This window comes from Gavialis gangeticus, unplaced genomic scaffold, assembly GCF_001723915.1.
Source record: "Gavialis gangeticus isolate Ggan-Ray unplaced genomic scaffold, GavGan_comp1, whole genome shotgun sequence".
NCBI classification, from domain to species: Eukaryota; Metazoa; Chordata; order Crocodylia; family Gavialidae; genus Gavialis; species Gavialis gangeticus.
Genome location: NW_017728992.1, coordinates 91,487,137 through 91,504,603, shown reverse-complemented (window position 1 = coordinate 91,504,603; position 17,467 = coordinate 91,487,137). Strand labels below are relative to the sequence as shown.

The 17,467-nt window shown below is 39.7% G+C and overlaps 1 protein-coding gene across 1 annotated transcript in view; it reads left to right on the top strand.

The window, feature by feature from the left end:
- Nucleotides 1-13,906, top strand: part of RAB12 (RAB12, member RAS oncogene family) — a 41,821-nt gene extending 27,915 nt beyond the window's left edge. The window contains exons 3-6 of the mRNA XM_019525554.1: nucleotides 6,818-6,956; nucleotides 7,519-7,608; nucleotides 9,743-9,847; nucleotides 12,094-13,906. Coding sequence (XP_019381099.1) covers nucleotides 6,818-6,956; nucleotides 7,519-7,608; nucleotides 9,743-9,847; nucleotides 12,094-12,207 — 448 coding nt within the window. The 3' untranslated portion in view covers nucleotides 12,208-13,906. The remainder of the gene's footprint in view (nucleotides 1-6,817; nucleotides 6,957-7,518; nucleotides 7,609-9,742; nucleotides 9,848-12,093) is intronic.
- The last annotated feature ends 3,561 nt before the right edge of the window (nucleotides 13,907-17,467 follow it).

Here is a 17,467-nt window from a genome sequence, read left to right as displayed (position 1 = left end):
AAGAGGAAAAACTGGGTCAGTTGTTACTCTTTCTGCATCTAAATGGTAATTTCCAAGCTGTATTAGAGGACTTTTTGGAACTTAAACAATTACCATGTAAGCCTCCACATGACTACTCTGGGTGTTCAGTAAGCTATATACTGGTATAGTGCAGGGGATGGGCAATTATTTCAGGCAGAGGGCCACTCGCTGAATTTTGGCAAGCCATCAAGGGCTGCATGACAGGCAGCCATGGGCAGATATATATTAATTTTTTTTAGGGGCCCCGTGAGCCGGATAGAATGGCCAGGCGGGCCACATCCGGCCTGTGGGCCGCATTTTGCCCACTCCTGGTCTAGTGGGTATGCAGTTATCAACATGTGTACCTGAGCACAAGTCCTGGAAAAAACTCAAAACAAACAGGAAGGCCAAAACAACATCCATCTCACTGAGCCATGCTCATTGGCTTATTTTTTTTCCTCCTAGCCACACGCATCTCCCTGTCCTGACTGTCAAAGCAGCATTCCTCCCAAAAAAGAGCTGATGACACTAGATAATAATACCTAGTCTCTGGCATGATGGTCGTAACACTGTGCTGGGAAGCAGGAAATGTAGGTGAAGAAGACCTTGAGCCTGAGTTTTATGCTTCCTGGGGAGATGCTCAGACCACTCAGCTATTGGGGCAAAAACGTGGAAGGGTCCTCCTTCTCCTCCTCTAACATCTAATACCCACTAGTCATGGGTTATGTCAGGCAGAATTGTGATGTGTGTGTAGGTAGCTGTGTAACATGCTCACCACGTATAGCCTACTGACCGTATATAGTAGCCACGTGAATGCTTATATGTCTACACTGTGTGTGTAATAGAATTGTGTACTGTGTACAAGTGCCAGAAAGGTCATTTAAGTAAGTGTTGTCATTTAGGTGCACAAAGGGTAATAAAATTCTACCCAGGGTGTCTTCCCTGCTCTCAGACCTGTTATTACAGTGGCCCCTTGGTTGACAAGGAAGAACAGTTTACAGTGTAAACTGTTGTCTGTGCCTCCTTGGGCTGAAACATGCTCAGTTGCTTCATAAGAAGTGTGTGTTTAGCTGGGTCAGTAGGCAGAAAATGTTTGGGGATAGAGCAGATGAAATCTCTGGAGATCTGTGTGTCAAAACGTAACAAATCTCTGAGCTTGTGAGAAATGTGACTTTTCAGGGAGTTATAATTTGGCCAAATGTTTACATCCTTGATGCAATTTGGCACACAGACCAAATTTCTTAAGCTTGTTTCGAAGTATAGAGGCACTGTTTTGCTAAACAACAAGGAATTTAGCTACCTGGGGAGTTGACTGCTTTAGTACTAGAATAATCTAGGAAGAGACAGCCAGCAAGCTAGGCAATTTAGGGAGCTGGGTGTATGGTAATCAGGAAGCCCTGGCTCCTAAGCACTCTGCCTGGTGTGCCACGCAGGACATGGGAGCTTGGCCTCCCCAGTAACCCGTAAGGTGGGCTGTCATACAATCCAGTGGGTAGCCTGCTGGGAAGTTTTGATGAAATTGAACGGGGATGAAATCCAGAGAAACTGCTCTGGAAAGTTCCCCAGCAGTTCTGCAGAGCACCCAGATGCTGCAAAATGCTCCACCTACAGCTTAGTAGTTCTCTGCTAAGCATGGTAGAGGTGTAGTAGTTTTCTCTAAGGTATTTTCATATGCAGCTAACACACCATTTAAAAAACTTACATCTGCCTAGAATTTTTTTTCCCACTTCCAGAGAAGCTTAAAACATGGAAGGAACTGGATGAGCAGTTTATTTGTTTTGGTTGAAATTACTTACCTTTCCCATAGTTCTCTTGCAATCCCTCCATAAAAACTAAATTTGTTTTTGATTCGAGGATAGGTAGGTTTGATGTATTTGTAGGTAGAAGTCTAACTGTCATTCTGTTGAATGTGCTTATATAAAATCAATGGTAGTTGTTTGACCTAAAACATTCATTTCCATTTACGACTTTCACAGGATTTCTAACTGTATCTGAGTATTGTACTTCATACCATATATGTGGTATGAGTATGTAAATGAAAAGTCAGAATCTTTAATATTTGGACATAAGTTTTGTGTGTAAAATTTTCCCTTGTTAACAGGCATCACGCTTTTTAGCTATCTTGAAGTTATAGCCCTCATTTTCAAGTCATTAAGTAGGAAGAGAAAGAGGATAGTTGTCTTCTGTCCCCCCCCTCCCCCGGCACAACTTCTAAGTTGTTAAAGGATAATTTCTTGATTAGATACAGAGTGGAAAACAGTTTTCCTGTCCAAGCAAACTTTTAATTGGACATATGGAGTTGAGAACTGTAGAAATGGGTACAAAAAGGGATAGAAACACGGAAAAATAATTTCAGAGTAGGTGATTTCCTTAGATACTGAAAAAGGAAGGGGCACCAAAAAAGTGTGAATAACACCCTATGCTATATCAAAAAAGTACTGCAGATGTAGTAACAGTATTTGCAATACAGAGCATTTTGACATGTTCCAGCAATCAGACTAATTCAAAAATAATGTTTATAGTCTTCACAAGTATTTGAGCTCTGTATACAGAAATCAAACCATTATTGCATTGGGTTATAAATATTTTGCTCTATGTATTATGTTAAATCTGAATAAGAGTACCTGAGAGCTGTCAGTTTTCATTAATGCTTATGACATGGTTTAATGTTAGTACAGGTTGGTAACCTAATCATAGCCTAACCATACCAATGCTTTATACCACCTGCCCATTGTCATTGGATAGTTTTAACCTCTTGTGGCTGAAATATAATATAATATAGGAATGGGAACAGCAAAACAAACAAAACTAAGTTAATTCCAGAACATCAGAAGTGACTCATCATAACAAGTATCTTTACTGGGGGAGCACCATTTAGTGTAAAACACCTGCTCAAGTTGTTTGTAGTATTGACAGAATATGTATTCCCTGAACTTTTACTGCAGAGAGAATGCTCCTGGTAAAACAGCTTACCTACCAGAAAACTGATCTCCCCTCAAGACACTGAGCTTTTTGAGAGCTGTTCAGTGATGTCCTTATCAAAATTAAGTTCTGAGCTTAAGAGACGGGGCATAATATTTTAAACGTACTGCACCCTCAGATCTTATATTGACTTATTTTAAACTCTGTTGCAGCAAAACAAGAACTCTGTTAATTTGGTAATCTGTTTTTTGCGGGTTTTTTATTAAATATCTTCAAATATCCCATTACAAATGCCCATCACTTGCATGCAAACTAATTCAAAAAGCTAATTACTCTCCTGAAAGAGTAATCATGTAACCATTTCTTTTCCACTGTACATGCATGCATGCTTCTTGCATATGAACTTGATCATCTTCAGAAGCATCCCTTTAAATGATTTGGTGCCTCTTTCCCCTCTATTATCAAATCTCTTCGATGGTTTCCTAAATTATGAGTCAGGAGAGCACATTAGTGGAGCTTCTGCTTTGGTATGGGAGGCTATGAAAGGAATATGAATACAATTTTTCTGGCTTTGGAAGTGCTTCAGGAGTGAAGGGCCTAGAGTTATTCCCTTCAAGAATTGGTTTGTTCTACTTGGGCCCAAAAGTGTGTTTCTTTGTGTAATGCTATATAAATAGATCATAAAAATAAATACAGTCCCTTCACTTCTACTTTGCCGATAAACTAAAAAAATCAGTGTCCAGTCTTAGCATGTATTCATGTTATTGAAAATAGTGTCATTAACCAACACTATTTTAATTTTTAAGTCTGCTTCAGCAAGAAACTTGAGCAGATATCTAACTGTATAGAGATTTGAGTTGAATGGGTGCCGAAGAGTCCTATCTGATTTTTGGACTTAGCATAGGAAAGTGTTCGTGTTCCATCAGTGGAGTAAATTACACATGCAAAATAATCTTAGGGCCTTGGTTTCAGTATTTCCATGTAATAATATAAACTTCTGCCTTTATCTTGTGCCTTTCCCACCATTTCAGATGTTTGGTGCTTGTACATCTGGCTCATTTTTACAGAAGTGGCTTGCATAACCTTTATAGATTCATAGATTCATAGATTAAGGGTCGGAAGGGACCTAGTAGATCTTCTAGCCCGACCCCCCGCCAGGGCGGGAGAACAACAAAAAACCCCAAAAAGAGAAACGGGACTCAAATGAGTCCAGCCAGGTAGGCATCCAGCCTCTTCTTAAAGACCCCCAGGGTAGGGGCCAGCACCACTTCCCTTGGAAGTTGGTTCCAGCTCCTAGCCGCCCTAACTGTGAAGTAGTTTTTGCGGATGTCCAATCTATACCTCCTCTCCATCAACTTGTGCCCATTACTCCTTGTTATGCCAGCGGGCGCTAGGGGAAACAGCGTCTCCCCCAAACCCTTCTGGTCCCCCCTAGTGAGTCTATAGACGGTCACCAGGTCCCCCCTCAGCCTTCTCTTGTGGAGGCTGAATAGGTTCAGGTCCCGCAGTCTCTCACTGTAGGGTCTGCCCTGCCCTTTAAGTGAATGCTTGAGTTTATAGAGTTGTAGGACTAAGAGTAGGAGATTTTGCAGCACAGCATTCAGTTCAATGAACAAATGCCTTTTGAAGATACTAGGAAGAGAACACCCATTTACACTGAATGCCTTCATTGAAGGTAGTGGTATGACGGTCAACAATTTAAAGAAGCCCAGGAAGTGTATTTTAAAAATCATTCAAGTTTAGCATAATCCTGTTCTGCCAAAGATATTATAATACAACTGATCAGGCAGTTCTGTCTTCCTTGTTAGCTTTGACTTGCCACCAAACCACTTCTGCTGTCCCCCACTTCCTTCTTGTTCTGGCTGTTAAAAGTAATGAAACTGGTGGGATCCACTCCCCAACACTTTAGCAATCTTTAGCAACATAATTGTAGTTGACAGAGGCATTTCTATACTGGATAAATCTGTTCATAAGCCCTAAGACAGTGTTACCTGTATGTGCAAAATCAACAGTTTTGACTGACATTTTAATGTGTTTTCACATAAAGAAATATCATAAATGTTGCAAAAAAATGAAGGTGACCGTACTGGAGAGAGAACTGAAGAGAAAATAAATGCTGTAATGATGAGATATCTGTATATGTAATTTCAGTTGCAGGAAGTTGTATTGCTTTAGTAATATTTCATTTTACTTTTAGATACCTATTGAGTTACTTCTCACTAAAGCCAGCTATTGCTAGGACAGACAGTATATTTTTGCTTTAAGTTTTGTGTGTGTGTTTAGTTTTTAGGGAACATGGGGGAATTGAAAGATAGAATCCAGTTCTGTTTCTCTCCCTGTCCTCTACCTCCTTTCCCACGACAGTACTATCATCACACTTCCAAGTACTGTTCATGATGATGCATCAGGTTTTTTTTCACAATTCGTGGTGTAGCTATATGAAGCTGAGGTTTCAGATCAATTTCTAGTGGGCAAATCATCTACATGATAAAACCACCAGTAAAGTGTTGATGCTATCTGGTGCTCTTGTGGCAGTCTCAGAGAAAAGGTCAAGGCTTGACTTAAGAGATCATTTATTCCTAATTCTCCTCAGTCTAAGTATGGTCCCTATAAATTTTGTTTGAGACAAGGTGGGATTGTGGCAGTTTGTGCTATTACTGTAGCTCCTGTATATATGCTGTCGAGAAATCTTGAGGAGGGAAATCAATTTTTTGGCCCTTTGAGAGCATTCTTTTTTTTAGAATACTCAGAATAAATCATTGTATCTAGAGAGTTATGTTTTGTGAGGTTTTCCCATACTCTGTACTCAAATGTTATATTACACAATTAAGCCCAGTCAGCATTTTTCATTCATCTCTCACATGCATATACTCTCATCTAGAAATAGTTTTTATTCTGATTTTTGACCTGCTTCAGTACTAATTTTTTTTAATGTCTATTGTATCGGGAAGCTTGTTTTCCAACATCTGTATTTCAGATGTACTAGAGCTCTTTATAACTTAATTTTGAGTAATGGTATTACCAAGTTACGCCCATCTGCTCTAAGCATAGGCTCTTAGAAGAGTAGCCACCAAAACACAGTGGTAGAAATCCCTGGAATCTTGGCTTATCTATTGTTAGTACAAGAACAGTGGTACCATAGCTGGAGAATGGCTTGCAGATTTTATTAAATGCACCCAAATTAAAGCCCCTATTTTGGTTCTGATTTTTTGACAATCAGATCCAAATGCCAAATTTAAGCACTCAGAATCCCTGGATTTTGGAGTTCTGAGCTTGACCTTCAGCCTTATATTGTACTCTGCCATAAATGTGCCTTGAAAATTAGTAGCATTAGTAGCACATTTCCTTGCATTGTTTGTTTGCCTAATATTTTCAACAATTTTTATCACTAGCATCTACATAAATATTAAAATATAGCTTAATTGTTTTTTGGTTGATCTGAAAACCCTCTGAAAACTTGAATCTCATTAGTAGGTACATTGCAGCTTTTACACTTGGATGTCCAACGTTAGCTTGATTAGCATGCATCTTTTACTTTTTCCCTTTTTAAGAAAATTTTTTTTTTAATTTTTCATCTGCTGATATGTTTTCATTGGACAACTCCATTCTCAAAGATGCATAAAGTTGCTTTGGTGGCCTGGCCTTTCCCAGTTTAGTTAGCTTGGGACAATTAAGTATGATGGTAGACTGTCTCAGAACTGAGATTTTCTTCCAATTATTAAACTGGCTTGCCTGTTATTGTATATAATTATTATATATAGAAGGAAATGAACAATATGGGATATACATTTAGCATGTGGTTAGCTTGTGTCGTTTGTTTTTTGAAATTCAAGCTAACTTGTTCTGTTCTTTAACTGATAAAATATTTGTGCCAATGTTTGCTGCTGCTTCTTAGGGACACAGCAGGTCAGGAGAGATTCAACAGCATTACCTCAGCTTATTACAGAAGTGCCAAGGGAATCATATTGGTATATGATATCACCAAGAAGGAGACGTTTGATGATTTACCAAAATGGATGAAAATGATTGATAAGGTAGGCTTCCACTTCTGTAAAAGGAGAGAATATAGTATGTAATACTTAAATTACATTTTTACAGTCCCCTTAAAATGCGTTTTGGAATAAACTTGTAGGAGATTGAAAATGTAAATTGTTTAACTGAGTTTTTTTTGTTTTTTTTTTTACTTTATTCTTTTGGCAAGTACTACTCTAACACAGAAATGTCAGCCTGGAGCTGGTCTTGATTAACAGTAATTATCTTTGTCATTGGTACTGGTAGAAGTATGCACATCATTGCGCATCTGACTGCACAAAAAACCCCTCAGTACATTCCATTTGCCTCTTTTGTGTTAAGGTCATAATCTTCACCAGAGAGAAACTTTTGGCTCTCATTTAGTATCTTGGAATGAATCTGAAAACTGAGCAAAATGAGGGCGGATATTCTCAAGATAACATTTCCACAGTGTTTTGATAATATAGAACACATTGAAATATAATGAGTCAACTAATTACTAGAGACTTGATTGATTTTTACCAACACCATATGAATTGTGTGTTTAGATGTAGTTAGAAATGCCATGTTTTGCTGTATTTACAGTATGCCTCAGAAGATGCAGAGCTTCTATTAGTTGGAAATAAATTGGACTGTGAAGTTGATCGAGAAATTACTCGACAGCAGGGAGAAAAAGTAAGAGCAAGTGGAAATTAAATCATTCACATCTTTGAGTGGGTCACCTGGTATTGTGTGGAAAACAACCAGTGGCAACACGTAGAGGGTACACGGGGGTGCATGTGAACCCCCTGAGAGCAGCGTTCCCAGGCGAGGATGCTGGGGTAGGGAAGAGTGCTGGTGCCCCCCTTGAGAATGCCGGCCAGGGAGTGCACCAGGAGAAGTGGTCCCCCTGCGGCCAATCCTTCTGACACAGAAGTGCCAGTGGTGCCCTGCTGCCAGTTGCATGTTGGCAGAATCAGCCGCAGGGACCCCATCCCCCAGTCTGTGGGATCGCCTGCGGGGGGACCCCCCCCTTCCCCAGTCGCTGACTGTCTGCTGGTGGGGGAAGTCATCGTCCCCAACCCACGTCCAACTCGAGAGGCACCTGTTGCCCATCGCTCATGAAAACAACTGTTTAGTTTGGGATTTATCTCATACAGGGTAGCAGGTCAAAAGGCAGAATGCAGAAAGTGGCTAGATAACAGCAGAATAGTATGGATACAAGGACTTTTGTTCAGAAGTGCACAACGGCCCATTAGAGTTAGTACAACATGTGACTGGTCTCTATAGGTATTAAATCATTGAACAATATAAGGAAGTTGGTTTGTATTTTACAGTTGAGATGAATCTAATGATCAGAATCTGAGGCTAGTAAGCAGTGAGTGGGATTGTATTACAACCTGAAAGCTACCAGGGCAGGGGCGGGCAAACTTGGCCCTTTGGCCAGATTCAGCATGCCAAGTCATTGTATCCAGCAGGTGGAGCTTCTTCAAAAAACAATTATTACTGGCCTGTGGCTGCCCTTCGGAAAGCTGGTGGGAGGTGGGCTTTCAGAGGTTGCTCACTATCAGACTGGGTGGGCATTGTGCCTCCATCTCCATGGGGCTCCTGGCACTCCAGCTGGGAGCCCCATGTGTAGGCACTGAGTGCAATGGTGTATGACTGAACAGCTAGAGAGTGGGGAGGGGAGTTCCACCCTGCAGTGCCAGGAGCCCCATATGGAGGTATGCAGCTAGCCTAACCCAGCCCGGCAGTGTGCCTTCTCAACTGCACTCCTGGGAGCCCCACATACTGGTGCATGGCTCCCAGAAGGAGAGCTGGGAGCTGCACATTGGAACACAGAGCCCTCCTGGCCCAATGGCTTGTGTGTGGGGTGGGTATGAGTCCACACCCACACACACATCTCCTACAAACCCTACTACTCACACACACTCCTGTACCTGCACCCCACACACATCTAGACACCCCTTCATAACCCCGCCAAACTTTTCACAAACTACATGCACACAATATGCAAGAGTAAGACTTTATTTTGAGCTATTATACAATCACCCCTATATACACTATGCAAATGCATATAAATCAGGTGGAAATGGTCAAAGGTTAGTGGGTGGGGCTTCTGGTCCCAAGATGGTGATCAAGGGGTGGGGCTATCCTTGTCTCAACAGCTGATCAAAAGTAGTTATGTAGTCCCCCAGTTGAAATAATTGCTCATCCCTGTACCAGGGTGGCAGAGAAAGCATGCAAGTAGAAATCTATCCCAGCTTCTTCCTCTGAAGAGCCCTTTCAGTGGGGTAAAAAGGGCTACTACTGGTCAGTAGTGATATGCTTGAGTTACTTGGACAGGATTGCAAAGTATATATGCTTGCAGTATGCCTGGCAGTTCCTGTGGTATTTGTTAATTTATTTTCAGGAGCACCAGATTCTCCTAAAAGCATAGGAAAGGAAAACATGTAAATAAGTGTCAACCAAAATGTCTGTCATCTGTATATTCAGCACTGTCTCGTTTTTGTATGTCTGCTTAGCAGTTGATTTAATATTTTACCCTTAGCCATGACATTTCTTTTATTGGTGTTCAGCCATTGTTATTTTCTTTCCTAATATGCCAAAATAATTCATTTAGCCCAGTTGTGTCCAATTTTACAGCTCTAGACATAATTTTTCTCCCTCCATGAATACCGTGCAGAACTGACAGGTTGACTCAAATGAATCTGACACAACTCAAGCTTCAGTTTCTCTCAGCTTTTGCTATATTCAGCTTTTCTTTGCACCTTAAAAAAACAAAACAAAACCCACAAACCTGACACTGACACTTATTTTTCCTTGTCAGTTTGCACAGCAAATAACTGGGATGCGGTTCTGTGAAGCAAGTGCCAAGGATAATTTTAATGTGGATGAAATATTTCTGAAACTTGTTGATGATATCCTGAAAAAGGTAAGCTATTTGCCTAGACTTTTATAGGTCAGATATTTTTCTACTACTTGCACAAGTAGGAGTAGTAGTTCAGAGTGCACAATAGCAAGGAAGTTATTTTATCTTGGAGCAGTCAGGATGCAGCTTGTGGACCACCTGCTATCTTCCATTTCTTCTGTTGTGGCACAGCTCTTACTATTGCAGTTGAAGTTTTCACTTACATGCCTCCATGCATAGTAGCTTAATTTTATATCAAGGTGCAGTGGCTGACTATGTATTTGCCTGCTTCCTTCGCTGTCACAAATTAATTAGGACTGCTTCAGGGAATAGGTTTGGAGTAGCACAGAAAAAAAGTGTGTTTTGCTTAAATTGGCATGCTAAGAACTACAGAAGACTGGAGAAACAAGAAGTCAGCAACTTGACTATACAGGATGCCAACTAGAAACAGAGACCGAAGCCATGTACAGGTATTATGTTTCTAATGGGAGAATCTCAGCTCTCCCATTGGAAACCACAAATGTTCATGCAGTTTATCCTGGAACAAAAATGGTGGCTCTGGGACAAAAATAATCCATCTCCCACTGGGAGGGCTTCTCCTGGGAGAAAGCATGCATAGTTTTCTGCTGTTGGACTCCTCCCAGGGACCAGGAGGTGCTGCGTGATAGGAAAACATTTCCTGTGCTTTCCCAAGACGAGTTATTCTCATCTGGGGAGAGCACAGGGAATAGCTGCTGCTCACCTCTTCCCAATCCCAGTGGGAGTTGAGTGACAGGGAAAAGTTATTGTGCCTTCCTCAGAACAAGGTCACCTCAGTCACAGAGGCACAGGAGACAACTGCTGCTGCCGCTCCAGTAGGCAGAAAGCCAAGTTAAGGAGTAGCTATTTCTTGTTTACTACCCACTCCTCAGACTGGGCTCTGTGGGCTGAGGAGTGGGTGAGGGGGCTCTGCCGCGCTGCTGCATTCCCCCAGGAATGGGAGGACTGGAACAGCCACTTATTCTGATGCTTTTACCAGATCTGGGATCCCCTGGTTTTGGGAAGGTATCAGGAGATGGGGCAGTTGCAGTGGAACTTCTGAACTGTTCCCTCTCCCAGAAACATTTCTAGTGGTGGAAAATTTCCACCACTAGAAATGATAGCCTGTTTATGGCCTAGGAAAAGTAGCAACCTTGGTATGTATACAGGATGGAGCTGCTGTCTTACAGTACTGTAGGGAGATCTCTGAGTCCAAGTTGTTATTTGATAGCTTTGATCTTAGATTAGTCTTCTGACCTCTTTATGCCTCTTTCCTCCTCCCCCCAACCCCTGATTTGATTGATGAAGTGTCACTTTAATCTTTGGCTGATCACTGCTATTTAAATGCTGAGTATTAATTAGTTGTAGTGGAAAATCATTGCAAGTCTTATTTAAAAAAAATAAATTCACCCCAAGTTAGGTTAACTGATCTGTTTAGCTGTGTTTCTACCTACACTATTGTCTGACAGTTGATTTAAAGTTTAAAACTATTTTAAGATTGGTAAGGATGTTACTTCTGCACTTTCAAATGCTGTAAAATGATGAGAGGCAAAGATCTTTGTAATTGATTATCTTTTATTGGACCAACTACATAGTTGGGATAAAACAATGAAAGTGTTTTGCTTTTCTCTATAGTAGTAGTTTGCAAACACATGACACTAGCTTTCCTGATTGAATAACTGTATTAACATAGCGGGCAAACACTTAATTTTATGTATATTGGTTACTACTGCACCTTTAAAATTACAGGATTATTTGGAGTCTTGAATCTCAGTCAATGAATGGAAGTCCACAAATAAAACACCATGCTTAAAACTATTTAGCACCTTTTGAAGAGCTATAGAAAAGGAAGCCAAATTTCATGCTCTTCAGTTCAATGCATCATACTGCTTTGCCCTCTAGATTATTAGAAAATTGAATGTATGTTCTCTGTTATTGACAAACTAACTATAAGAAAGCTTCTCCCAAATGTAGTTTTAATTACCATGATTCTAGTACAGATCTTTTATCTGTCAAAATAGCAATACTACTTTGTTGAACACAGTGTGTAAGATTTTTTTCCTTTGAAAGAAAACTTTAACACATTCTGTTCTAATATTTTTTTTTAAATGTTGGTGCTAGGATATCGGAGGCCCCAATGTTAATCCTTTAGCTGAAGTGCAGCTCTGAAGTCTTTCTCTTAAGTAGGAGTAGTTGAGAGTTCTGTGCACTGGATTATTTATAGACATGTGGGTTGTTTTTTATTTTTTCAGATGCCCCTGGATATCATAAGGAATGAGCTGTCAAACAGTATCCTGTCCCTGCAGCCAGAGCCAGAAATCCCACCAGAACTGCCTCCTCCAAGGCCACATGTCCGTTGCTGTTGACTTGTTGCTTCATACAGAGTGAAAAAAAATGAGTGGGAGGGGAAAGAAAGTGTCTGTACTTCTCTGCACTACAATCATTTGGCAGTTTCGTGTTGCACTTTGTGTTCAAGTCAGAGCTGCACACTAACTTGTATATATGCAAATATGAAATCCTGCATAGGATTCAGCTATAACAGTAAAATATTGCCTGTCTCCCTCAAAATGGTATTTCATTCATTGCCCCAGTGTTTATAAATATTGTACAGTCTACAGGCAGCCACCACACTCCCAGTCTAAGAGGAGGAGAAATTAAATATATACTTATTCTTGATTGTAAATGTTGTAATAGTCCTCGTTGTTATAAATAGGCAGGCAGAAGCTCTTCTGGTATGAAGATAAGTATATTATGGTGCTTTGCTAACTATTTTAAGATGACTTTTTTTTTTCTTAAAACAGAAGACTTCCATGTACAAAGCTTCCATAAGCAGCATTTATGTTTCTTTTCAATATGGTCAACAATTTTCCTTTTTTTCGTTTTTCTTTTTGCTGTAGCATCTGCAGCTGACTGGATTTACAGCAAATCAAAGAGTAATTTCCAGCACTCATTATTTATTATGTTTAATGTTGAGCCGTTGCTTTGTGTTCAAAGACATTACATTTGGTGCGGTTCTAAAGGTGCATTCTCAACTTGCATATACAAGTTCCTGCTTAAGCATAACTAGGTTGCAGAGTCGGTAAATATTCAGTAAAAGTAGAGATGTATCTGAACTGTAAAAGAAGGTTTTAAAAGCAATGCTGCTGTCCTAGACAAATTCTTTTTAAAAAATTTAAGAGCATTTTTCCTGTGTTGAGGGATATATATATGTGTATTTGTCTGGACACCTCAGTGGGAGGGATGGGTTGATGGTAAAACTTTTCTTTTCTAATGGTGGAAACTATTCCAGTCAAGCATATATTGTGAGGTTTTTGTCTGGTTATGAATTGGTGAATTATATCTTTGATATATCTTTTATTAAAATGCACTGTTTAGTTTAGTTGTGGTAAATCAGTAATTACATATTTGAATAACTCAGTGTTCTGAATGTTGTGGTATTGAAAAACTTTGTGGTCTTTCTAAACTAATGAAATGCAAATAAAATTTTGTATTTATGAATGCCAGTGGAGCTGCACCTGTTTTTAGAATGGCAAATACAAGTGGTGGATAAAAGGTAATATCATTGTTGTTAAAAAAAAAAAAAATCTTTATTTCCTTGAGATCTAGTTCCCATTTTTTAGAGAGGAAGCACAAGACACACTAAGAGTTTGCTTTAACTACTGCACTCTTTGGATGATCTAGCTTAACTGGTATCCTGTGATGGCATGTGACTGTCATGATGTCTTGGCAGGCAGTAGCAAAGTTTTTAATGACCCACGGGGATACATATACAAACCAGTCTTGCAAAATATAGCTTCTCTTCTTTGGTATCTGAAACTGTCTCACCACCTTTGCCTTTGTTTCAGCCTAAAGACTTACACTGATCAGTAAGGTAAACTACTGGCTTCTGCAACTTATTGTCTGTCTTCTGGAAGGAACTAGAAATTCAAAATTGGTCGTAATTTTTACTCCCCCAATGGGTCTTAGCCCAATGGATCAGATATACCATTGTGCACATAGTGCTGTCTAGGGGATATCTCTTTGGCATACTCAGCTTCAACTAATAAATTAAGGAAGCTTGGTTAATGTTTGTGCTTATGTCTTCTGCCACCTTGTGCCTAGACGGTTAGCTTTTTAAGATAGTAAACCTATGGTTTACTGCAATACTGATAAAATGAAATCCAATTTTTCTAGTACTTGTAGGACTTCTGTGGGCAATAGCAAGGAAGGGAAAGTTATGGAAAAAAGTTTTAACTTGACAACTATGATTTTAGTTGATTTGTTTTTATATGTATTTAGAAACTTGTGGTCTCTTTCTGCAGTTTTTGAATTTAATAAAAATTAAAGAGAACTGACTTAGAATTTTTTTCGTGTAATCATGTACTACGATTTTATTTGAATGCATCTGTTTCTAGTAATCTTCAAGGTAACTTGTATTAAGAATTTTTATTTGATTGTTAATTGAAAATATTTCCTGAGCTCTTTTGCTGTGATTGTTTTTGAACAGTTTGCATTAGCTCCTTTGCTGGAGGGAAGATGAAGAGCACTGTGTCCCTTCCCACTTCCCTCTTGTAGCTTCAGGAACAATTTGTGTGTGTCAGAAGCCTTCTAAGTGCTGCTGCTGTTTCCCTGCTCCAGCTATTCCCTGCTAGTTTTATACTGAGTTGGAGGAAAAGGAAACAATAGCCCTAGTTGTACCTTTGCCTCTTTTCCTGCTGGGCTGTGAGATCTAGACTTTTTTTGTTTTAGTTTAGTTTAGCACTTAATGAAAGATTGTTTCCCTCCCACACAAAAGCAGCTGGATAGCCCAAAAGGGGGATGAAGAGAAGCTGAAAACCAGTTACAGTTCACTAATTCTCTCCCTCATGTCCGCACAGGTTAGAGCACATTAGGGACTGCTCTAATTGTGTCTCCTGGTTATGGGTCTCAAGGGACCATTATATGCCAATTAGAAATAATTAAGGCCATAGTACCATAGAGAAGTTTCTGTTCCCCTTTTATGCCTCTCCATCCTGAGGCATTCACTGCAGAAAGGGCAGAAGCTAACTGCTATGGTCATTCATCAAGTTCTCTGTGCTAGTCCTCAGAAGGTTACTTAATTCAGAGGTAGGAGAAATGACCCAGGAGAACCTCAAAAGGAGTAGATTAGGGCAGAGTCTGCCCTAAAACAATTATGGGTCCATTCACCTTCAATACATAAAATGTTGCTTTTGAAGTATGCCACTTGCTTCACTGGAGCTAAGATTTCACCTAATATGTTTTTTCTCACAAATTACATGAATTGGAATAATACTGTTTTGTGTTAGTATCACAGATTAAGTATCTGTAGTTAGCTGTGTTAGTCTAAAGTCAGGCATAAGACAAGGTAGAGATGCACCTTTATAAACTAACTGAATCAAAGATGCATAGAAGTTTGTGAGCAAGAAACTCACTTCATCAGAAAGTCTGCATCTCTGATTCAGTTAGTCTATAAGGTGCATCTCTACCTGCTTTCTGGCAGATTTCATATCTGTGATAAACTGAAAATCATATTGTGACTTAGAGACGGATAAAATTTTTAATTTCATCTACTACTTTGAAGATCTGAAGGGATAAAACCTGGGGGGGTTTTTAACAGGTCAAAGGGTAGAAGATTGAGAGCTATTTTATATGTATTATAGAAATAATATATGAGAAATAGTCATAAATAAATAGTATGAGGACTATAGATTTTGTATGCATACACACTGTATTTATTTCTTGTAGTTGTATTGAAACAAAAAAATGAAGCTAGGTAAAGTGTTCGCTTTCACAAAAACGTGTCATTGGTATACCAGTGCGTAAGCATGCTTTTTGTTCAGTGATGCATTTATTCTTTCTTTCCTGAATTGTGGCATTCATCTTTAGAAGGCTGGTATTCTAATAAATAATTTTGCCTATTTTGAACATAAACTATAAAAATACATATTTGTGATAATTATGTTTAAGGATAATCGTATCAGGTTTAATGTTAAGTTCAAATATACCCCTTTGAATAGTAGCAAGATAGCAAACTAAAACTTTGATTCCATCACAGAAATCATCTTGCCATGGCAAGTGCACTAATGTGTAATGTCCATGAGGTGTCACTAGTGCTGTGTGTAAAAGGGAATGTGAACAAAGCAAGCTGCCTTGTACCGTGCTACAACCTGGAAAGCAACATTCACCTGCTTTTGAAAGAAGAAAAATATAGGCTTCATTTTAAAATGTAATAGTGATGATGATCTATTTATTCTGTAGATACTGTTGGGGAAAAGTCAGCTAGTGTTGTGTTGATTGAAAGCACAAATAAAAAACTTCTACAGACAGAAAAAACGTGTAATACTTAAATATGAGTTTAACGGAAAGAGAAGGTGTTCTTACAGAGTTCCAAGTGAGGTGTTTACCCAGTTGTATTATCTTAATTATCTGAGCTCGTGCTTTATAATTGCAAAGTAATATTTTTACAACTTTTCTAAAATCATTGGACTAACTTCTTTCAGATTTCCAAATACATGGCTCTATCAAAACATGAAGAGCCCTGTAAGTGACTTACATTACATAATTTATAGGTTAACATTCTATAAATAGTGTTGGTTACACTGTTGTCCACTAAGGCTACGTCCAGATGAGCTCAGATGTTTGTTTCCCTAGGGAAAGTAGCAGCAGCACACCTTGTGCCACTGTTACGTGTCCCTGGGGAACGTTACTGCACATTACACTGAGTGGGGTAGGGGAGGCTGGGGCCAGCAGTCTTACCTGGGATCCTGGGGGTCTTGGGGTGCTGCAGCCACAGCGCTCCTGCAGCTGTGTGCCTTGCCAGCAGCTGAAGTATGACTCTGGCTGGCCAGGCTCCAGTTTTGGGTGGTGCACACTGCCACTGTGTGCGGCACCCCACTTTTTCTTGGCATGGGTTTTTTTGACCCTGGGATCTCCCAGGGTCAAAACCCTCCACGCTGTGCTGCAAGGTAGCTGCATGGGGAATGCCTGTATGTACTGTGTGCGGCACCACATCTGGATCTGTGGCACCACGTATCACATGCCTGCGCTTATCCGGATGCAACCTAAAGTATCATTTATATTATGGTTGCTAGTATATTTCAGAGTATTTTTGGATTACATTAAAAATGTGCCTTGCTTATTGTTTTGTTTTTTTCTCCCAACCCTGGACAGAAAAGTCTTTTAGTCAAGTGAACAACATTCCTATATAAGATCATACTGTATAAACCTTGTGCTTTGTACTAATACATACCTTTTCCCCCTTTTAATCAATTGGTACAGTCTTGTCTGACTGGAAATAGAAAAAACTAAATTTGTTATTCTAATCCCTATAAGAAGGCCAGTCCAAGCTGAGGCATCTAGCTTGCTTTGGGCCTCAGCAGATAGACTTGCTCTACAACGTTTAATAAATTACTTTACCTGAATATTGATGTTCTACTTTGAGGAAAATGTTCTCTCTAGAAAAGGAGTAAGCCCTTTTGTCTGTATTGTGTCATTGAGGAGGAGGGGAACCAGTTTTCTCGTTGCAGTCAAAGTTGTTTGCTCTTCCTTTCGCTGGGATTTTTCCCTGCTAGGTTCTTGAATAAAGGGCCTTGCCACTGGCCCTGAAGCTCTCAGGTGGTGAACATATAAAATGTAATATTTGTCAAA